The following is a 23845-nucleotide window of genomic DNA, read 5'->3' as shown; positions in this document are numbered from 1 at the left end:
TCCATTTACATTTTGAGTGAAAGACCTGTATTTAGTTCTCTTCTTCCGCCAATGTTTAATCTCAAAGTCTGGTGTATAACACCCTTTAAGAAAATAAAACATTGGCTTACTTTAGTAGATTGAAATAGGAAGGAGGCTTATCCCTTGCCTTATGTGGAGTCTTTTTTGGTTGAAAATCACTTAAACATTGAAGTGAGATATTTCCTGTCTTTCCTGATTTACAGATGTTATTGAGAAACATTGCTGTGGCTTCCAAGCTGTCCCAGCTGGCTGTAGTTTAGGCCTGTGTAATTGATAAGATGCATCTGGCTTCAAGGCACAGATTAAGTACAGGGGTCAAGCTCTTTGCATCTCTGGAGAATTCAGTGGGTGTCGGAGCTAAGTCTTGGGACTAAGAGCTCTATATATGAGTACCAAAATAATCCTGAGCAGGGAAAGGGAGAGAGGGAGGCAGCCTGCAGGATTCTTCCTGCTGTTGAGAACTTACCCAGCTCTTCCAGAGGATATTTTTCCCCTCTTTTTTCCCTGAATGTTTTCCCAAACATGAAGGTAAGATAATGATTTTATTACTTTTATGAATAATGCTATCTCAAAAAGGGGTGATGCTTAACCAAAAGAAATCAAATGAGGAAAAGTCTCTAAGAAAACAAAAACTGTAAAAGATTTGAGAATAACTTAAAAAGATCCTTATCTAAATATATTTAATAGTTCAACTAAAGTGAATTCCTTTTTCTTATTTTCAGTTAAATTATAGGTTCAGCAGATGGAGAATCAGGAGTTAGAGACAGTGTTTATGAAAGTTCTCGGAAAGGCATAAAAATACACAATAGTACTATTGTCTTTCCTTTGGGAAACATCTCCTCCAGCGTGTTTTTGTTTGCTTTGATTTGGAGTCGTACAATGAGGCCTTGTAATTTGACTTATTTAACAGTTTACAGGAAAGTGAATTTGCAGACTTGAGAATTTACAGTTTGGAATCCTTAAGGAAAGGGTCAGGATTGCGAGAGTAGAAGATACAAGTAGCTCGAATGAAACTGAAGGTTTACCAAATAGACGTGTTAGCCCAGTGCAAAATGGCCAGATGCTAAAATACAAAAAGTACTCTTCAACCCAAGACAGAAATCACTACCAGAGACTGAATTTCCAAGATGCAAAAATAAGTTGAAATAGCTATTACAATTTTATTATCGTAAGTTTTGGTATTTCAACTTTAAAAATGCCACATTACAGTAATTTTGTAGTCCTGCCAGCTGCTGGATTGCTTCTGTGCTCACGGTTCTAACTATTTGCAGTACTAATTCGTGGTCACTTACCAATGGGAATGGAGGAGAAGTGAGATATGGGTCTTGATTACCCCATGCCTTATGTGGAATTAAGTAATTAAAGATTAAGCACAAATCACAAAGTTGATTTGTGTAATATTATGCTGGAACACAGGTAACCTCACAGAGTCAGAATTATTATAATCTTATCTTTATTACTCTAGCTTGTATTTTTGTTTAAAAATTTAGAACCTTTGTTAGCTGAAAAAGAACACAATTTCTTCCTGAAGTCATTTAGCTAACATGTTTTCTCCTAATATTCATATTAACTGCCAATCAATTTCCTTACTTATTTTATTATGAGACATCTTAATAATTGTTTTGTGTTTAAGAATGTGTTTAATCATTGATTATTACAGCATCCTACTGCTGTGATGATAAATATACTTTTATTCTTTAATTGGTTGACAGAATAATAACAAATAGAGCAACACTTTTACTCCAAGTAGCATGCAGAGCTCCTACATGTATTTGAAAGTAGATATTCATAATTTGACAGTAATTCTGAAGGACATACTTTTCTGATACATTTCAAAGAAGGAGAATTTGGGAAAGCTCTGGGCTGTGAAGATAGTAGAAATAATTTCCATGTGCAACATTTTAAAGGGGAGAACATTTTTGTCCCCATCAACCCTATCACCCATGTGAACTATATTTAGAGAGGTGGTTCTAGAATTCTGTGTGGTTCTCTCTGTGTCCCTTGGACAAGAGATAACTTGGGTCTGAGGTGTTTGAGAAGGACTTCAGAACCAAAGGGCTTCCCTCTTAGCTTGCTATGGGCCAGGTCTTTGCTCCCCTTTCTGAGACTGAGCTGAGCTTTGGATCTGTGACCCTAGGGAGTGATTCACAGAGGGGGCTGTGATATGATCAGGCACGGTGATGTCTCAAATCCCGTTTGTAGCTGGAACATAGTAGAAGAAGGAAGTAGAGCTCATGCTCATTCACTGAGGAGAAGAAAGAGAAGAGAATTCAGGAAAATGTAATTCCAGCTTAGCCACTTTGACACGGTACAAACACACCGTATCTTCTCAACTAAGCAATTCTTTCACAGTCAGTTCAGATGTGTCTATATCTGTCATTCATGTGACTGCTTATTTGTGATTGTTCACTCTTGTCCATTTGATAAGATGGACAGAGAGAATTGTCCATTCTCAAAGACATGCTTTTTTTTTTTAGGGGCCCAGATAGCAAAGTTTCAAAATATGCTTTTGATTAGTATATTTAGCTTATTTAACTCATGGGCAGAACTGGTCTTATAATAAGCAGAACTTATGCTTATAATAAATAGTATGCATATGGGAAAGGTGGTGTCTGAGATGCTCATGATAAATTCTATGTCCCTCAAAATTTGGTTAAAATTCTTTAAAAATACATGTGACAGGATGTTAGAAATAATTTCTTTTTTTCTGCTGCCCATTTTGGGTGAGAGTCAAAAGGCCAAGAACAGTTAAGTATGCAACACTCCTAAATTTTAGGCCATCCGCATTCTCAAGAGGATGTGAGATTGTGTCCCTTGAAGTATCGGGAATTTAGAGAATGATAGCTCTTGCATGTTTGAGAAAATTTAAAGGCACAGGCTTGCCTTTAGCAGAATAAATCAACTGAGCAGTGTCAGTTACAGCCTGGACAATCAGAGTTGGCCAGGTTGAGGATGAGTGAAGGCATCCCAAGGACCAGGTGTGGGTCTTTGGAAGGAAGCCAGACCTGAGTTGTCAGGAAACTCTGCCTGCCTGCAGTATAAAGCAACCCCAACAAGTAGCATCAGTTTATAAAACACTCACAGAAAGCAGGTACTGGTGGGATCGAAAGTGAGGAACAAAGGGGTGAATCATTTGCTCCAGAGAACATTAGCTGTTGATCCCCAGTGGAGAGACATCAAAAGAACCATGAAGATTCTTGAGACATAAATAATCAGCATTCAAACATCTTGTGAGGCTTGTGCTATCACCCTGATCTACCATTGCCAGACTCCAACTGGATCAGTTAAGCAAACTTCTTTTTCACTCTTGCCCTGTCTTGCTTCCTGCTCTGACTTTGAAAGAAGCAGCTTGATGAGAGAAGAGGAGTTAAGTTGGGGGAATCTCACTGTTTTTGTGACAGCGTCTCACTCTGTTGCCCAGGCTAAAGTACAGTGGCATCAGCCTAGCTCACAGCAACTCAAACTCCTGGGTCCAAGCAATCCTCCTGCCTCAGCCTCCTGGGTAGCTGGGACTACAGGCACCCACCACAACACCCAGCTAGTTTTTCTATTTTTAGTAGAGATGGTGTCTCACTCTTGCACAGGCTGGTCTCAAGGGATCCTCCCACTTCAGCCTCCCAGAGTGCGAGGATTACATGTGTAAACCACTGTGCATTCTCAGACTAAGTTGGGGGAGTTTTGAAATGCACCCCATCTCTTCCCATTATAAGCACCAGAAACTGTGAGTAGGAGAAAAATTTAAAATTGAATGGCATGTTGATGTTTGAATGTTAGATTGTTCTAGAATTGTTGTTTTCTGAAAACGTGACTATTTGTTAATGCTGAAGAGTAACTAATAAAGCTATGAGGTAGGTTTTCCAAGGGTCAAAAAAAAAAAAAAATGAATTGACAAAGCATGGAGGAGAGGCACATTATTGAAAAAGTAAAAAACAAAACAAACCAAACAAAATCCCCCGACTTAGATTATAATTTCAAATAAGAAAATCCTAAAAATTGGGCGGTGCCTGTGGCTCAAGGAGTAGGGCGCTGGTCCCATATGCCGGAGGTGGTGGGTTCAAACCCAGCCCTGGCCAAAAACCACAAAAAAAAAAAAAAAAAAAAAAAAAGAAAATCCTAAAAATTATGTACCTCACATATTTGTTAAAATCAGTCAGTAAAGTATTCATTCATAGCTTTCCCTTACTATTGTTCATTCTTTTCCAGCTTCTTGATACCTTTCCATCCTTTTGCATATGCTAATTAGGATAATAGGTTTGAAGATTTGTAGAACTACAAAAACCAGAATTAGGCAATTAGAATTTTACCCCTAAAATGAAAATACCTAAAAGAGAAGGGTGATCTAAGAAGGTTAGCAAAAGGATCTGGAAGGAAATGTTGAGAAGACACATAGGTACATTAAGGGAAAGGTTTGGGGAGCTCAGGGAACAGAGAAAATATCGGCCCATTAAAATTGGGATAAGTTAATTTTAAGGTCTTTTATACTAGTTATAAACTACATATACTTGATAATCTGAGAGAAACATCAGTAAAGATTTGAACTGTATCCCCTCCTTCAGTTGTCAAAGCAGAAATAACGTGTAAGTAAAAATAACAGAAACCACCTATAATTTCACAATCAGAAATAAGCTACTCTCCTTTGTTATATTTCTTTCTAGATGTGTTTTTCAATACTTGTTTGATTTCTTCAAACAAAATATAATCACATTTTACCTGCAATTTGGTGACCTCAGATCCTCAATATTGAGGCTTGTGCTATCACTTAAAGATGATTATAAAAGACCCCAGGAGGGTTTCAAACACTGACGAAACCACCCACAGGCCTAAGGATTGTAATGAGAGTCACCGCCCCCTGCCCATGGCTGTGGCTCCACCTTTGATTGCTCATTTACAAAGCTCATTTTCTCTTTCAACTCCTCAGCCATTAGCACTACTGCTACTTTGTCTTCCTGGCTTTCTCTCCAGGGGATGTCCTTCTGGGTGGTGATGTTAGAGAGAAGGGGAGTGGAGAAAGGGATTAAAGGTGCTAGGACCCTAAGGAAATGCTTGAGGTCATTTAACTGTAATGAGTATTTTCAAGTTGTTTGACCATGACATTGCCTAACTTCTCCTTGTCTTTATAGAAATGAATAGGAGGAGATAGGGGTCAATAGAATTATATCAAACTTTACTTTAAAAAAAAAATATAGTAATTAAGCCAGGCACAGTGGCTCACTCCCATAATCCTAGTACTCTGGGAGGCCCAGGTGGGTGGATTACCTGAGCTCAGGGGTTTGAGACAAGACTGAGCTAAGCAAGACCCTGTTTCTACTAAAAATAGAAAAACTAGCCAGGCACTGTGTCAGGATCCTGTAATCCCAGCTACTCAGGAAGCTAAGACAAGAGGATTGCTTGACCCCAAGAGTTTGAGGTTGCTGTGAGCTATGACACCACAGCGCTCAACCCCAGGGCTATAAGTGAGACTTTGTCTCAAAAAGAAAAAAAAGCCTGGGTGCCCATAGCTCAGTGGTTAGGGTGCCAGCCCCATGCTCTGGGGCTGGTTCCAACGCACCAGGGCCTGCTAAACAAACAAACAAAAAATAGCCCAGCATTGTGGCCGGCGCCTGTAGTCTCAGCTACTAGGGAGGCTGAGGCAAGAGAATCGCTTGAGCCCAGGAGTTTGAAGTTGCTGTGAGCTATGATGCTACGGCACTCTACCCAGTGTGACAAAATGAAACTCTGTCTCAATTAAAAAAAAAAAAAAAGAAAGAAAGAAAGAAAGTACTAAACCAGTACTTAAAACAATATGATATTAGCAAAAAAAAAAAAAAAAAAGTCACATTGACCAATGCAACAGAATAGCAGGCCCAGAAATGAGCCCATACATGGTGGTCAGTTGATTTTTGGCAAAGGTACCAAGAATACACAATGGGAAAAGGATAATCCTTTTAATAAATGGTGTTGGGACAACTGGTTATTCATATACGGAAGCATGAAATTGGACCCCTTTCTCACAAAATCTAAAAAATGCAATTCAAAATGAATTACAGACATAAACACAAGACCAGAATAGAAATAGTAAAACTACTTGAAGCAAATAAGGGAAAAATTACATGACATTGGCCTGGTTAGATAGTTTACAACAAACTAAAAAGCTTCTGCACAGCAAAAGGAACAAGAAACTCTGCAGAGACTACAGATTGGGAGAAAATATTTGTAAGCCATATATTTGTTAAGGGGTTAACATCCAAAATAACTGAGGAGTTCAAAGAATTCAATGACAAGAAAACAAAAAACCCAATTAAACAATGGGCAAGGGACCTACATAGACATTTTTCAAGAGAAGATATACAAATGACTAACTGATATATTAAAAATGCTCAGTGTCACTAATCATTAGGGAAATACAAGTTAAAATTATCTCATACTTGACGGAATGGCTGGCATCAAAAAGAGAAAAGGTAACACATGTTGATGTGGATGTGGAGAAATGGAACATAAACTACTATAACTATTATAGTGGGAATGTAAACTATGATAACTATTATAGAAAACTGTGCAGAGTTTCCTTAAAAAACTAAAAATAGGATTACCATGTGACCTAGCAATCCCATTTTGGGGTATTTACTTAAAAGATTTGCAATCAGTTTGTTGAACAGATGCCTACACTCCCATGTTTATTGCAGCACTGTTCTAGGTCACTGAGTTACTGAATCAACCTGTACGTCCATCAGCACATGAATAAAGAAAATGTGGTATTTATACACAGCAGAATACTGTTCAGCCTTCCAAAAGGAGGAAATTCTGTCATTTATGACAACATGGATGGGGTTGGAGGATACTACGGTAAATGAATTAAACCAGACACAAAAAGACAAATACTGCAAGTTCTCACCTGTATGTAGAATTTAAAACCATCAGGCTTATAGAAGCACAGATTAGAATGGTTATTATAGAGGCTGGGGAGTGAGGGGAAGGGTTCAAAATTTCCATTAGAAGAAATAAGTTTTGTTTTGTTTTTGAGTTCTATTGGTAGAATGTAGAATTAACTACATTCTAACTGTTGAATGTAGTTAATAATGGAGTATTGTACACCTCATAATTGCTAAAACACTAAATTTCAAATTTCCTCACCACAAAAAGTATAAGTAATTGAGGTAAGGGATATGTTAACTAGCTTAATTTAATTATTCACATTGTATTCATAAATCATAATATCACTTAGAACAACATAAATTTATGCAATTATAAATTGCCATTTTATAATTATAATAAAGAAATGCAAGGCCAGGCATGGTGGATCAATGCCTGTAGTTTCAGTACTTTGAGAAGCTGAGGCAGAAGAATCACTTGAGGCCAGAAGTTCAAGACCAGCCTTAGCAACAAAGGGAGGCCCTGTCTCTGCAAAAAATAGTTAGCCAGGCATAGTGGCATGTACCTTTAGTCCCATCTACTCAGGAAGCTGAGGCAAGAGGATCACTTGAGCCTAGGAGTTCAAGCAGCAGTGAGCTATGATTGTGCTGAAAGACTGGGGACAGGACCCCCCACTCTGTCCTGGACGACGGCGACCCCAATCAACCGCAAGAGACGGCACTTGATGCAATCAGCAAGAGGATTGTATTCCAGCATGCTGGGGCTTAACTCGTAACTCTTTCAGGAGCAGAGGAGTCAAGCCCTGAACAGCAGGTTTTACAAGCTTATAAAGGCAAAAACCACAAAGTAGGGAGGGGTAGCAGACATAGCAGGGGCTTTTCCAGATAAGAAGAACTCTGGTTCATTACTCATCTGTCTTAAGACAAGATCAGTTAAACATTTGCTTAGCTTTTTTCTCAGAACCGGTTACCGGTTATCTGATTCAGCTCAGGGCTATTTCCTAGAACAGTTACAAAAGGTCACATTCTTGTGGTAGGGGGCGAGAAGTGCTGCTACATGGCTGCCCCCCCCCCCTTTTGGATTTGGTAGTACTTTCCTTCAGTGCCACTACACTCCAGTCTGGGCAATAAAGCAAGGCTCTGTCTCTCTCTCAAAAAAATAAATAAATGAATAAAATAATGATCTTTATTGTTTATCTTTTCTAGGCAATAACATTATTCATTTTGGTGGGATTTATGGGAGATTTTCAAATGTTTTCAAGGTGAGAATTTTTTCGATTGTGTGTGGAAATGGTTATAATTCCTTTTTTCATTTTAAAAAATCTTTTAGTGTGGTCAAATTTTTACATTGCAGCTTGAGTGAGTTTATCCCTCCAACATATTTTCTCTCTTCTTATTTTTAGAAAAGGCAATGACAACAAAAGTGTGCTTTATTATTATTATTTGACTTCATTTTTTCCTTGTAAGGAAGAAACTTGAAGATTAAAAATATCTCAAGGATTTTGTCCCAGTACCATGGTTTTGCCTGTAACTCAGAGAATCATGACAGACTTTTACATCTTAGAGCACTATTTGAACTTTAAATGTAATCCTTGTAAAACATTCTCTAGATTTTTTTTTTTTTTGAGACAGAGTCTCACTTTGTCTCCCTCTGTAGAGTGCTGTGGCGTCATAGCTCACAGCAACCTCAAGCTCCTAGGCTAAAGCGATTCTCTTGCCTCTGCCTCGCAAGTAGCTGGAATTATAGGTGCCCACCACAACACCCGGTTATTGTTTTTTGCAGTTGTTATTGTTTTTTAGCTGGCCTGGGCCGGATTTGAACCCACCAGCCTGGGGGTATGTGGCTGGTGCTGTAAGCACTGTGCTTTGGACACTGAGCCCATTCTCTAGATTTTAAAGATTGAGAGTTTTTAAAGAAAATGCCCTTCTCTGCCCTTGATATCTCTCTCTCTCATTATTTCTACAACTTTAGTGTTTTAATAGTACCTGGTACATGATGCATGTTTAATAATGTTAATTTCTTTTTTTTTGGTTTTTGGCCGGGGCTAGGTTTGAACCCGCCACCTCTGGCATATGGGACTGGCACCCTACTCCTTGAGCCACAGGTGCCCCAATAATGTTAATTTCTTTTTTTAAAAAATAATGTTAATTTCTAAGAAGGTGGCTGTCTACCTATAATTTTTATATATTTTGGAATACTTTTAGTATCTCTTGAGAAAAAAAATTTCAAGTAGTTTTTTACAATCTTTGACTATTTTCACCATTCTTTTTTCCCCCCACTGTATTTCTACCTGATTTATGCTGGACAATTTGATACTATAACAGTGCCACCTCTCCAGTCAATTGCCAGTGGGACTCCTATGCCCCTTGGTCAGAATGCAATGGCTGTACCAAGACTCAGGTAGGACCCACAAAACTTTGTATTTGATCATGTATTTGCAGAAATAGCATAGGTATGGCTAAAATAGTATTAATTTTTTAATGTTCACTAGTTAATGTTTCTTGAAATGAATGTGTTAGTAAATTTGGGAGAAAAATATATTTACTTAATAATTAATATTGTAATAAAGTAATTTCCACATTCATTTTCTTGAAAGACTTTTCTAGATCTTGCTTTGGAGCTAGAACTATGTATACATAGGCTACAAGTTAAAGGCAATTCACTAACTCTTTAACTATTAGAAAAACAGAAATAACATGAAATGAGATTTGTAGATAATTTAAAATTTGTTTCATATTCACTAAGTTCCACTTTTCTTCTCATTTCAAATAAATACTAACAAAATAGCAGAATGATTACTCGGTTTTTCTTCACGAAATGGTTGTTTGAAAAATAATTTTATTTTTACAATATTTTGAAGTATAATTCTTTCTTTTTTTTTTTGAGACAGAGTCTCACCATGTTGCCCTCAGTAGAGTGATGTGGTGTCACAGCTCATAGCAACCTCAAAATCATGGGCTTAGGTGATTCTCTTGCCTCAGCCTCCCCAGTAGCTGGGACTACAGGCACCCGCCACAAAGTCTAGCTATATTTTTTTGGAGTTGTCATTGATGTTTTAACAGGCCTGGGCCGGGCTCGAACCCACCAGCCTTGGTGTATATGGCTGGAGTCCTACTCACTGAGCTATGAGGGCCGAGCCTTCAAGTTTAATTCTTAAGTAATACAAATAAATGCTAGACTTGACCGGGATATTATAGAGTACTTCTAAACATGTTTTTTTCTTCATTATAATATGTTCATTGATGAAAATACTTTATCATTTAGGAGAAACAAATACATATATTTTTCAGCTTATTTTCTATGTGCTTATAATTTTTAAAAATAAGATTATTTGATCACAGTTTTATATTTTACTATTTTAACAAAACATTGTACTATTAGCATAATAACCTATAACAGCCTATTACATTCCATTATATGCATATACCTATCTTATTTACCCACTGTTTTACTGTTTGATATTAAGTTGTTTCCATTTTTTGTTAGTATAAATAAAATTTTAATGTACATTTTGTACATAGATATCTGTCCTCTTTTCCCATAGTTTTCTGAGGATAATTTGAAGTGTTTGTTTGTTTTAAAGGTTCTACACAGTTGAATAGTTAAATATTTTTAAAGCAGTTCAGTTTTGATAAAAATATGTACAAGTACTTAAAAGTCATTTTTAATTATTGAAATATAAAAATAAGAAGCATTAAAATATGAAGATAATTTCTGTTTTGAAGCATTAAGCATCATTATTATTGTCATTTTCATCAAGTGTTTATTTAGTACTTACATGAAAGGTATTTTGAAACAAGTCACACAAAGAATTTGTCTTCTAGCAAATTTAATAGATGACAACTCTGATTACAGACAAAGAGGTATGTGAATAACAAAGGAAAAATCAAAGAAACACCAAATATAGAAAAAATTTTTATAATTTAGAAACAAGAAAGAACACTAAATAGAAGTAGATGAATAGAGGATATTTTTCATATAAGTAATTTTCTTCTTTGAGTGGAGGCCATTATGCAAAGGCTATACCCCTAGGTTTTAAAACAAAATTTTCATTTAGAAAGAGACAAGTGAAAATGAAAAAGTGTCATAAGATCGAAATTTGGCTGGGGAGAATGAGACTGCTGAGAGTGGGCAGCCATGAAGGGCGCCCTGGTGATGTGAAGAGGGAGGACATTCCTTTTTCTTTTCTTTCTTTCTTTCTTTTTTGTTTTTTTTTGAGACAGAGTCTTGCTCTGTTGCCCTGTGTAGAGTGCTGTAGCATCATCGTAACTCACAGCAACTTCAAACTGTTGGGCTCAAGTGATCCTCTTGCATCAGCTCCCCAAATACCCATGCCATAATGCCTGGCTACTTTTTTTATTTTTAGTGGAGACAAGGTCTTGCTCTTGCTCAGGCTATTTTTGAACTCCTGAGCTCAAGCTCAATACACCTGCCTCAGCCTCCCAAAGTGCTAGGATTACAGGTGTGAGTTAGTACGCCCGGCTGGGGAGGACATTCCTTACCCAAACAACATGATCTATGCTTTGGAACTTCAGAAAAAAACACATTGACAAGCTACACACACTTCATTAAGTAAAAACTGAAATGGAAAACATATTAAGAAACTTTACTGGGTTCTTTTTCCCCACTCACATTTCTCTGAGGTTCCTCTGCTTAGCCACAATCAAAGGCACCAAAGCCAGGCTCCAGCTGATGCCAAGGCTGCTCATTGTTCATATTACATCACTGTGACCCCTTCTCCCAAGGAATCACCAATTCTAACCCAATTTAGGATGGATGAATAAATTTAACATTGATGCATACACTGACTCTTCCCTGTTGATTTTTGTTCAAGGTTTAAATCATTAGGAAACTCAGACCAAGTTTGTTTTAATTAAAATGGAGAAGAGATGAGAACAGAAAGAACCTAGTACACGCCCTTTGATTGCTAGTGGGGAGGAAAACGATTTTGTAGGTTCCTTGGGACCAGAGGTCACAGTGGTAGTTTGGAATCAGCTGGAGATGGGCTCCAGTGCCTTTGATTGTGTCTTAGCAGAGGAGCTACAGACGAATGAGAGTGAACGGAACCCAGTAAAGTTTCTTAATACGTTTTTAGTTGACGAAGGTAGCTCTTGTCTATAGCTTATCAATGTGTTCTTTTCTGAAGTTCCAAAGCTCAGATCATGTTGTTTGCATAAAAAATGTTGTCCCAGCTCCGCACCTGGAGCTCAGTTGGCAAGGGTGCCAGCCACATACATCAGAGTTGGCAGGTTCGAATCCTGCTTGGGCCAGCCAAACAACAAAGACAACTACAACCAAAAAATAGCCGGGCGTTGTAGTGGGTGCCTGTAGTCCAAGCTACTTGGGAGGCTGAGCAAGAGAATCGCTTAAGCCCAAGAATTTGAGGTTGCTATGAGCTATGACCTATGACACCACTGTGCTCTACCAAGGGTGACAGCTTGAAACTCTGTTTCAAAAAAAAAAAAGTTCCTATCCTGTCTTCATGCACCTAGAAGATGCTGCTTTGATTGCCAGTGGAGAGAAAAATGATTTTGTAGGTATTTCTTTTTGTTTAAACATTATATATGTGGCCTCATACTGAATGAAGACTAAATGTTAAGATAAATTACTTATAAGTTTCTCATTTAGTGTGATGATTTCCACAATTTTTCTGTACTGCTCTTTTCCCCCAAAGACACTTGCTTTTTGCGTATTTTTCACTTCAGAGGTCAATGTTTTTGATTGTCTATTAAAATTCCACTGTAACTTTGCCTTTAGACTACTTTGGCTACTGTTTTATAAATTTGACCTCCATATTATGTATTTCTCTCTCAACTGTTTTTCTTTGCCTTTCTTCCTGAAAAAGAATGAAGGTTCAGCTCACCTCAATTGCCACCACTTTTCTAAAGGTTACTCTAACTCTGCTTCATCTTAACACCCCTTTCCAGTACACACACCCTCTCTCCTGCCCAATTCATTTCACCTTTTCTAATTAGCTCTTGGTACACAGCTTTGGCAAAAACAATGATTCTACGTTGTACTCTATTTGCTCATGTGTCTACCCAGCTAAGCGTGCCTCTTTCTGGTTACTTTCTTATAGATTCACTAAAAAAAAGAAAAATTATTTTTTTCATTGAACCCTGAAAATAAATATTTAACTGAAAGCTCCTTATACTTAATAATCTAAGTGTCACTGAACTCAAAGGCAAGTGGGTCTGTGAGCGGTGATTTTGAGGTTTTACTTCAGTAGAATGCCAAAACGATTTCCCAGACACGGTTTCTAGAATTGTATTAATTTCTCAATTAATTAATTAATTAATTAATATAATTGTATTAATTTTATCAGTCAGGTAAAGAAAACTGGAGATATGTTTAAAAAAATCACCACCTGCCTTGTGTTTAGACTCGCAGGCGGTCAGTCTCTGTGTATGGGCAGTACGGAGGCCAGCCTTGCCCTGGAAGTGCTTTTGAAACACAATCCTGTGAACCTTCGAGAGGATGTCCAACAGAGGAGGGGTGTGGAGAGCGTTTCAGGTGTTTCTCAGGTATAATAATTTGTTTTTTATAGTCCAGCATGCAGACTGTAAATTCGGATTCTATTTGTTTAACATGCTCAACATGTATGTCTTGAATTTTGCTAATTTTATATTGGCCTATAAATTAATTTTACCCAAATATCAGCAGGATTTTTGTTGGTATATTAATGACACATTCACCTATCATTCTTTCAAATGCAAGGGGAGACCTCTGGTAAGAAAGTTGAGAATACTCTTTAGTTCTTTGAATAGTAGAACTCTGGCTATTGACAGACCCTAACAGTTATTTATTTATTTATTTTTTTGAGACAGAGTCTCATTATGTTGCCTTCGGAAGAGTGCTGTGGTGTCACAGCTCACAGCAACCTCTAACTCTTGGGCTTAAGCGATTCTCTTGCCTCAGTCTCCCAAGTAGCTGGGACAACAGGTGTCCACCGCCACAATGCCCAGCTACTTTTTGGTTGCAGCTGTCATTGTTGTTTAGCAGGCCTGGGCTGGGCTTGAACCTGCCAGCCTCAGTGTATGTGGCCAGCGCCTTACTCACTGAGCTATGGGCACCGAGCCAACAGTTCCTTTTTTTTTTTTTTGCAGTTTTTGGCCTGGGCTGGGTTTGAACCCACCACCTCTGGCATATGGGGCCAGCGCCCTACCCCTTTGAGCCACAGGCGCCGCCCGAGCCAACAGTTCTTAATAGTGCATTTTTGGTGAAGATGCAGAGTGAGTCTGGTGTATATGTTGAGATTAGGCAAAAACAACGTTGCTGCCCTAATTATTATGTTTACAAGAAATGTAACTCTAATTAGCTAATCACAGAGCAATATTGGTGGGCAATGCCTGTGGCTCAAAAGGAGTAAGGTGCTGGCCCCATATACCGAAGGTGGCAGGTTCAAACCAGGCCCTGGCCCAAAACTGCAAAAACTGCAAAAAAAAAAAAAAAAAAAAGTGTATATATATATATATATATATTTATATAGATATATTTATATATATATATCTTGGTTATGTATATCTTGGTTATATGTTGGGTGACTGACATATTGAAAAATTTGGCATTCAAACCCGGCCCTGGCCAAAAACTGCAAAAACAAACAAACAAACAAAAATATATATATATACCTTGGTTATGTATATCTTGGTTATGTATTGGGTGACTGACATATTGAAAAATTTGGCATTGAATACTACTGAGCTATTGTCTACATTGCATTTATGTATTGGGTGACTGACATATTGAAAAATTTGGCATTAAATACTACTGAGCTATTGTCTACATTGCATTTATGTAGCCAGATTAATTCAACAATAAATATTTATTTTTCTTATTGTATTCCAAATATAGTGATGATAGTTGTGGATATAAAAGTGAAACACATAGTCTTCCCCTCCAAAATACTAAAGTTTGTTCAGGCTTAGTGACTCAGGCCTATAATCCTAGCACTCTGGGAAGCAGAGACAGAGGATTGCTAGAGGTCAGAAGTTTAAGACCAGCCTGAGCAAGAGTGAGATCCCTTCTCTACAAAAAATAGAACATAATTAGCCAGGTGTAGTGGTATGTCCTCGTAGTCCCAGCTTCTAAGGAGGCTGAAACAGGAGAATCTCTTGAGCCTGGCAAGTTTGGATTGTAGTGAGCTATGATGATGCCACTGCACTCTAGCCAGGGTGACACAGTAAGACTGTCTCGAAGAAAAAAAGAAAAAAAGTACTAATGTTTTAGGGGCAGAATAGTACATAGATAATTCTTGTGTTAGAATTGCTCCTCAACAATACCTGTCTAACTCCTACTTATTTTATTTTCAAAATCTAAATCAGATAATATTTCCTTTGGGAAGACTTCCCTTAAATGCCCAACTTGTAGAACTATTAATAATTAACAAATCATTTCTTTGTGTTTCCTGTGTATATTGCCTCATTTGCAATCTGGATTATTTGTTGGCCTGGATGTTTCTCTCTTGGTAGAACTCTGATGGTGTGGACTATATTTCCCTCATTTGCCATCTGTAGTGCTCCGTACATAATAAACTCTTCAGATATGTTTGCTGCATTCAATTGAGCGTCAGTAAAATGGGGCATATGCTATAGTATGGGGAGAGTTGTGCACAAAGCTTAAGGACACAGAGAAATAATACACATCATAGCCTGCGGGCTAGGGATGGTTCTTAATAGGAGATAATGTTTAATTTAAATTTTGAAGGCTAAGTAGGACATAGGTAGGGAAAATTGTTCTAGGCAGAGAGAATTGTAAGTCAAGATGGCTGGAGATGACAGAAAGTCCAGCGTTTTGTTGATGTAAGTAGTCCAGTATGACGAGACCGTACAAAGCTAACAGAATGGCTGGAGATGACGCTGGAGAAGTAGGAAGGGGCTACATCATCTGGTACTCTCCAGTGCCTTCTTGACATTTTGGGTTTACGTCTATCTTAACAATTATGTCGCTGAGTTACAATGATCTATGTCTTCACAGTAGTTCCCATTAGATTGTAAAGTACATGAAAACTCTAGCAAAAGCCATTTTTATTCATATTTGTACCCCAACACTATAAGACTGTCTTGGAGAGAATAGGTGCTGAAGAAATGTTGAATTTCAACCTTTGGAATGAGTTTCTGAGCTCTTAAGGCCTACAAATCTCAATCACCAAGAAAAGCTCAACTTTATCACCTTAATGAGTGATACAGAAAAATAAATCGAAATTGATTTATTTTCTGATTACAGAAAAATAAATCGAAAATTGAAGAGCAAGAGGTCAATCTGTCTTCCCAGTAGTTAGCATTTTATGGTTTAGATAAACTGTTTCATGATTATGAGTGAGAGCCTAAAATTTTAGATTCAGGTCTTATTTTCAATTTTGTGTCTGTCAGAACTAAGAATCATTGCAGTGTGCTGCAAAGCAGAGACCAAAATCATCGCTTGTTCTTTCCTAGATACTCTTGAGATTTATCTCGAATTTACATTAGAGTAAGAGGGCAGCGTTGGGCATGGCAGGCAAAATGTTTCTGATCCTTGATGGTGTTTCCTTTCTTCCCTTTTTCATATTTGCATGTGGATTTTCTCTGTGCTCAGGCCAATGCATTAGCAGATCATTGGTCTGCAACGGGGATTCTGACTGTGAGGAGGACAGTGCTGATGAAGACAGATGTGAGGACTCAGACAGGAAACCTCCCTGTGATGTAGAAAAACCCCCTCCCAATATAGAACTTACTGGAAATGGGTAAGGTACTGGGCAGTCTCCTTGAGTACTTTAATGGATTATAGTTTTTAATTTTTTTTATTAATATTAAATCATAGCTATGTACATTAATGTGATCATGGGGCACCATACACTGGTTTTATAAACAGTTTGACACATTTTCATCACATTGATTAACATAGCCTTCCTGGCATTTTCTTAGTTATTGTATTAAGACAATTATATTCTACATTTACTAGGTTTCACATGTACCTGTGTAAGATGCATCGCAGGTGTAATCCCACCAATCCCCCTCTCTCTACCCATTCTCCCCCCTCCCTCCCCTCCCTCTCCCTCTTCTCCATATTCTTAGGTTATAACTGGGTTATAGCTTTCACATGAAAGCCATAAATTACTTTCATAGTAGGGCTGAGTACATTGGATACTTTTTCTTCCATTCTTGAGATACTTTACTAAGAAGAATATGTTCCAGCTCCATCCATGTATAATTTTGTTGGCTCAGTGAGTCTAATAACAAATCATCTAATAGCAAAATCTTATTGGCTCAGAGCTCTTTTCTACATCCTGAAACGATTTTGTTTTATTTATACCTGTATACATATAGATACATGTGGTAAGATGTAGAGTGATTCATTGTCACTGGGATGGTCCTAGTTTTAGCACTAAAATTCCCTCAGTCCCAGGGAAATCTGGACAGTAGTTCACCATATTGGGGGTGTCAATGTGTGGGTAAATGGGAGAGAGAGAGAAAGAGAGAGAGAAAGAGAGAGAGAGAGAAAGTTAATTTAATAATGTGGGGCTATTCAAGAGAATGAAGACACAATAGGTTGGAAATAGACAGTATGTTGTCTTACTCAGGCTGAAAAGTAATTGCCTAAACTTGCTAGAATGTTTATTTTCAAGTGAAGTTGGGAAAATTCCGTTTGCCCTTTTAAAAAGAATTCTGAGGCTGAGCGCTGTGGCTCATGCCTGTAATCTTAGCACTCTGGGAGGCCAAGGTGGGTAGATTGTCTGAGCTCAGGAATTTACACCAGCCTGAGAAAAAGCAAGACCCCTTTCTAAAACATAGCTGGGTGTTGTGGCGTGAGCCTGTAGTTCCAGTTACTGGGGAGGCTGAGGCAAGAGAATCACTTGAGCCCAAGAGTTTGAGGTTGTAGTGAGTTATCAAAGTGAAACTCTGTCTCAAAAAACAAAAAACAACAACGACAACAAAAGAGAATTCTGAAGAACTTTTAGCAGTCACCTAACTTAAGGTTTCAAGGCTTTAAAATAATCTATTTTAGACTGATACATGTGATTTTTCTTTAATATTTTAAAATTTACTAACAGATACATAGGGTAAAATTACTTTATAGAGTATACCATCCAGCATGCTGAGAGGCAATTAGTTGAAATTCATTGTTGAGCACTCTCTCTCCTAAAGAGTAACCTTAGTTGTATGGGTTTTATCTATAGTTTCAATTCGAAGCTAGCTGTTGCCACACATAGAACAAAGCTGTGTGTTTCCCAAATACGTTCTAGGGTGAAAAGATGTTGGATTTTCCCAGCTATTAGCTTTAGCTATTACACCAAGCAGGGGGAAGCTGAATAATGTCTGGTGTGCATTAAGATGCTAGTCTCTGTATTTGAACTCTCTCAAAGAATTGCTTAACTTAATGCATTTTGAGAATTTCTAGAGTCCTGTAATAATGATCCTCCCCCCACCCCCCAGCAAATGTTATTTCTGGGTTTTGACTGCCTTTGCTTTCCTCCCCCTTTTCTTCCTTCTTCTAACAGGTACAATGCCCTCACGGACCAGTTTAGGAACAGAGTCATCAATACCAAAAGTTTTGGTGGTCAGTGCCGAAAGGTGTTTAGTGGGGATGGAAAGGACTTCTACAGACTGAGTGGAAATGTTCTCTCCTACACATTCCAGGTGCTTAATTACATTAGTTACTAATTTCTGATTTGTGAATTATCACAGGTCATGCTGACTTTTTGATGTTTGTTAAGAACTTACATATGACCTAATATGTGGTCAATTTTTACAAATGTTTTATGTGGACTTAAAAACACAGATATTCTTTAGCTCTTGGGTAAAGGGCAAAGACAAGTTGAACTTGGGTCATTCAATAATACTTTCATCCTGTGTCATTCAAGATGACATATTCTTATGCCTCATTTTCAATTCCATTTTATACGTGGCCCCAAGATGTTACTCTCTGTCCCTGTACAGGGGTTAAAACTCAAGGCCCTGGCCGTGACTGGTAACAGTAATCTCCTTGTATTGCTACAGTGTCAATTCATTTGAAAATGCTTTTATTTTAAAGTCATGAAATATTTCATCTGTGTAGAAGAACGTGGATAATGTATATATGTAGTCTGGAAAAAACTAATAAAACGAATGCCCTTAGGTGTCCACTATCCACTTTAAAAATAGCATATTGCTTAGTGACTTAAAGGCTCCGCTGTGTTCCTCTCTGGCCAAGTCCCCCCACCCCCAAGTAGTCAAGCACTATCTTATTTTGTATTAATCATTTCCTTGCTTTTATGTTAATGTTTATTTTCTATATAGTTTTGTCTCTAAATAGAAATTTGTGATTTAGTCTCGCCTTTTGCCATTTATATAAGTAGTATATATTCTTCTATCACTTATTTTTTCATTCAAAATTATGGTTTTGAGACTTATTCATGCTGACGCAGGTGGCATGTTTATTGCTGTTCCTAATTTCTTCTTACAAAAATGCTTTGAACATCCTTGTGCATGAGTCCCATACAAATGAGCTAGAGTTTCTCTAGGGCATACACCTGGAACTCAAATCACTGCCTTGTAGATAAGCATATACTAAACTTTACTGGGTTAAGTTTCCAAAATGGCTGGATGCGTTTATACCCCCACTAGCAGTGTGGAAAAGCGGCTTCTCCTCCACATTCTTGCCAATGTTCATATTTCCTGACTTTTAAATTCTGCTTATGATTTTGGTCTCTCCTCTGGTTCCAGGCTTGTGCTTCTTGAATGTTATTTCCCGTCACACCCACCTAACCTTATCTTGTCCCCCAATTTCAACACAGAGTCTACAGACACATAATAGTTATCCTCCAACTTACAACAGAATAAATTAGTTACATTTAAAAGTTACTGAATCATAAATATAAGGAGTAAAGCAGATTTGAAAAATAATCACAGCTACCTATTTTTTAATGTCTACTGTGGTATGTGGATCATTTTAGGTGTTTAGCATAGGTTTAATCGTCCTCAAGATTTGAGGAGAAGATAGAGATTTCTGTTGCCTTAGTACACACACATTCAAACAACAACAGTTGGCATCCTCTATCTTAAAATACCCTTCCACAGCCTCAACAAAATGAGATTTCTGGCCTCAACTGTTTTAGCTTCTTTCTTGAGCTCCTCTTCTATGATCTCCTCTCTTACTCCTTTTTCTTTTATCCTAGAACCCCCAAAATATCTAATCCAGCTTTCCTTATCTATTATATTATTCTCGAATTTTTATTTTTTTTTTAATTTTTTTTTTTTGTAGAGACAGAGTCTCACTTTATGGCCCTCAGTAGAGTGCCGTGGCCTCACACAGCTCACAGCAACCTCCAACTCCTGGGCTTAAGCGATTCTCTTGCCTCAGCCTCCCGAGTAGCTGGGACTACAGGTGCCCGCCACAGCGCCCGGCTATTTTTTGGTTGCAGTTTGGCTGGGGCCGGGTTTGAACCCGCCACCCTCGGGTATATGGGGCCGGCGCCTTACCGACTGAGCCACAGGCGCCACCCTATTCTCGAATTTTTAAACCAAACTACTAAGATGTTCAGACAAAAGGGCCTTTTATTTATCCAAATTTTTCTTCTCCAGAAAGCAGTTTGGATTATAAATAGCAAACTCACCATCCTCCAACTTACAATAGAATAAATTAGTTATATTTAAAAGTTATTGAATCATAAATACAGGAGTAAAGCAGATTTGAAAAATAATCACAAAAATAGCTACCTATTTTTTAATATCTACTGTGATATGTGGATCCCTTTAGGTAGTTAGCATAGGTTTAATCCTCACAACAGCCTTGGAAGGTAAGTAATATCTTACTGTTTTATATGTGTAGAAAGCAAGATTCAATGGACTTCATCTGACTTACTCTACAAGTCACTATATTAATAAGTAGTAGAATTTGGATTCAGACTGTCCGATATCACAGCCCTTTATTTTTCTATTACATTTTTACTCTTCCCCATGTATTGCATTTAATTTCTTTTTCAGCTCTAAATTTAACACAATGAATAATAAGTATTGCACTTTAACTTTTGGCCAGAAGGGAGACTGCAAGGTAGACCTATCTAGAGAATTCCCCGTCCCATTACGAGAATGAGGTGTTGCTAATTCTTTCATAATTATAATGGGGAGCATTGAATATATATTTTTGAAGGGTAAAATTTGAAAAGTTTCAGAGAAGAAAAACAAAAAAGAGGAGGGTTTCTGACTTCGCTGGAAGGTGTGAATGCAGGAAATCTGCCCTTCTAAGAACAGGAACAATTTAATAACAGCACGATCCGCACATTCGTTTTCCTCACCAAGGCTTGCTTTTTGGACTGACATCTGAAATACCTTCTTAGTCACTGAATGTGAAGGTATTTGTCAGAGTAGACAAAAATCATAGCCTGTTACTGAGTGAAGAACTGAGATGTTTTGAGAACCCAGTCTGAGAAAAGTGAGACGGAAGAAATAGGTAGTGAGTCAGGCATCTAAGTGCTACGCCCGGAGGTGACTAAGGAGCCCGGCGTGTCCGCCAAAGTTTAGATATGCTGACGGAGGGCCCAGTGGGTATTTGGCTCTCTACGAGGTGGAAGATGATTTTAGGCTTATTGGAACATAAATATTAGGAAACAATTACACAAAATGAAATCAGTCCATTTCTCTTGTAACCTCTGTTTTGGTTTTCAGCATTATGGTTTATCTAGGCAAACTTGGTTTCTTATTGAGTAAAGCCACCTACTTTGGTGTCTGTTTACTTATACTTTGTTGTTGTTGTTGTTGTTTTTGAGACAGAATCTCTTTCTGTTGCCCCAGGCTAGAGTGCCGTTTTCAACCTAGCTCACAGCAACCTCAAACTCCTGGGTTTAAGCGATCCTCTTGCCTTAGCCTCCTGAGTAGCTGAGCCCACCATGATGCTTGGCTAAGTTTTCTATTTTTAGGAGAGATGGGGTCTCGCTCTTGCTCAGGCTCATCTTGAACTCCTGACCTCAAGTGATCCTCTGGCTTCCGCCTCAGAGTGCTAGGATTACAGCGTGAGTGAGCCACAGCACCAGTTGTGTTCACTCATACTAAGGAAGGCCTTTGAAACCTAAGTACATTTTATGCTCTGTGGTTGCTTGGGGAGGTGCCAGTTTAGCTTAGCTTTAGAGATAGCTGAAAGACTGTCGTGTTTGTTATCAGCATGTGATAAGCTTCAGAAGGGAATGAATTAAAGATCAAGTTGGAGTAATTTCATGGATTCTGCTGTATTTGGTCTTACTTCTTTATATTTTTTGAAGAGAAATCCTAGATAGATATCAAAAGATATTCTAAAGGCAGTTTTAACTATGCTAAATTATTGGAGCCTTCGTTTCCTCTGTTGGTGTGAGGACTAGATACCTGAGATTTCTAAAGCTATCTTATTAATTAGAAATAATTTGAATGAGATACAAATGGCATACAAATAAGCAATTCTCTTGTCTCTAGCTGGGACTACAGGCACCCGCCACAATGCCTAGCCAATTTCAGAGACAGGGTCTTGCTCTTGCTCAGGCTGGTCTTGAGGCAATCTACCCACCTTGGCCTTCCAAAGTGCTAAGATTACAGGCACAAACCACCATACCCAGCCCTATAAACTTATTTCTTGCTAAATATACTAGCAAGTATATTTATAATACTAAATATACTCACTTTAACATACTAAGCATTGTTCTAAGAGCGTTACATGACTCTTTTTCCTTATAATAACTCACAGACGTAGGTACTGTCATCTTGTTTGGCAGATGCTGAAATGGAAGAACAAAAATGGTAAATAGCTTAGTCATAGTCCTAGAAGTGATAGATGACAAACAGAGGGTTGGAATCCTACAAGTCTGGCTCCAAAGCCCCCTCTTAACAGCACTCTACTCTGATGGGAGCAATATTATACACATATATGTATGCTATGTGTGTAATATAATATGTGTGTGTATATACAGTAAAGATCCTTCACTACCCTTACTTCTATAGCTATCTTTATCATCAGCCTTTATATAGAGAGGGGTGAGAGACAGGGAGAGAGAGGAAAATGAAAAAACAAGAGGACTAGAGGGGCACTTCTGAATAACAGAATGAAGTCCAAACTGGCTGGATTACAGAGTAAAGTGTGAAGAGTTGTAAGAAATAAGTTTATAGGGCCGGGAGTGGTAGCTTGTGCCTGTAATCTTAGCACTTTGGAAGGCCAAGGTGGGTAGATTGCCTCGAGACCAGCCTGAGCAAGAGCAAGACCCTGTCTCTGAAACTGGCTGGGCATTGTGGCGGGCACCTGTGGTCCCAGCTAATTGGTAGGCTGAGGCAAGAGAATTGCTTGAGCCCAAGTTTGAGGTTGCTGTGAGCTATGATGCCAAGGCACTTTACTGAGGGTGACAAAGTGAGACTGTCTCAAAAACAAACAAAAATATATAGTAAGTTTATGAGTGATCAGAAAAGGTTTTAAGAAAGACTTTTTTTTTTTTTTTTGGTTGGTTAAGTAGTTTGGATTTAAAAGAGCCATTGGGGGGAGGATAGATATACTGTACTAATTGTTATGTTCTGATTTGGTTCTGGAAAAAAAAAAAAGAGCCATTGGGGAGTTTAAGAAGAGAATTCTGGCTGGGTGCAGTGGTTCATTTCTGTAATCCTAGTACTTAGGAGGGAGGGTTATTTGAAGCCAGGAGTTTGAGACCAGCCTGAGCATATATAGTGAGACCTTGTCTCTACAAAATATAGGAAAATTAGTGGAGTGGAGTGGCATGTGCCTATAGTCCCAGCCACTCGGGAGACTGAGGAAGGAATATTGCTTGAGTCCAGGAGTTTGAGGCTTCAGTGAGCTGTGATGGGCTATAGAGTGAGACTCTATCTCAAAAAAAAAAAAAAAAAAAAAATTCTATGATCCTACACTGTGAGCAGTAGAGAATGAATTAGAGCAGTGGTTCTTAACCTTCCTAATGTTGTGACCCTTTAATATAGTTCCTCATGTTGTGGTGACCTCCCCCCAACCATAAAATTGTTTTCGTTGCTACATCATAACTGTAATTTTGCTATTG

At 38.1% G+C, this 23845-nt stretch overlaps 1 protein-coding gene across 3 annotated transcripts in view; it reads left to right on the top strand.

The window, feature by feature from the left end:
* Positions 1–272: 272 nt before the first annotated feature.
* Positions 273–23845, top strand: part of C7 (complement C7) — a 56415-nt gene continuing 32842 nt past the window's right edge. For 2 of the 3 annotated variants that reach the window (XM_053591663.1, XM_053591671.1), the window contains exons 1-6: positions 324–549; positions 8076–8131; positions 9195–9270; positions 13253–13394; positions 16444–16591; positions 18347–18485. In XM_053591663.1, the coding sequence (XP_053447638.1) occupies positions 544–549; positions 8076–8131; positions 9195–9270; positions 13253–13394; positions 16444–16591; positions 18347–18485 (567 nt within the window). In that variant the 5' untranslated portion in view covers positions 324–543. Of the gene's footprint in view, positions 550–8075; positions 8132–9194; positions 9271–13252; positions 13395–16443; positions 16592–18346; positions 18486–23845 lie in introns of all 3 variants that reach the window. The other variant, XM_053591652.1, reaches the window with a different exon arrangement.

The sequence above is a fragment of the Nycticebus coucang genome, chromosome 1 (assembly GCF_027406575.1).
Source record: "Nycticebus coucang isolate mNycCou1 chromosome 1, mNycCou1.pri, whole genome shotgun sequence".
Lineage (NCBI taxonomy): Eukaryota > Metazoa > Chordata > Mammalia > Primates > Lorisidae > Nycticebus > Nycticebus coucang.
The sequence above is the reverse complement of the archived record's forward strand: the minus strand, read 5'-3'. Positions and strand labels throughout refer to the sequence as shown.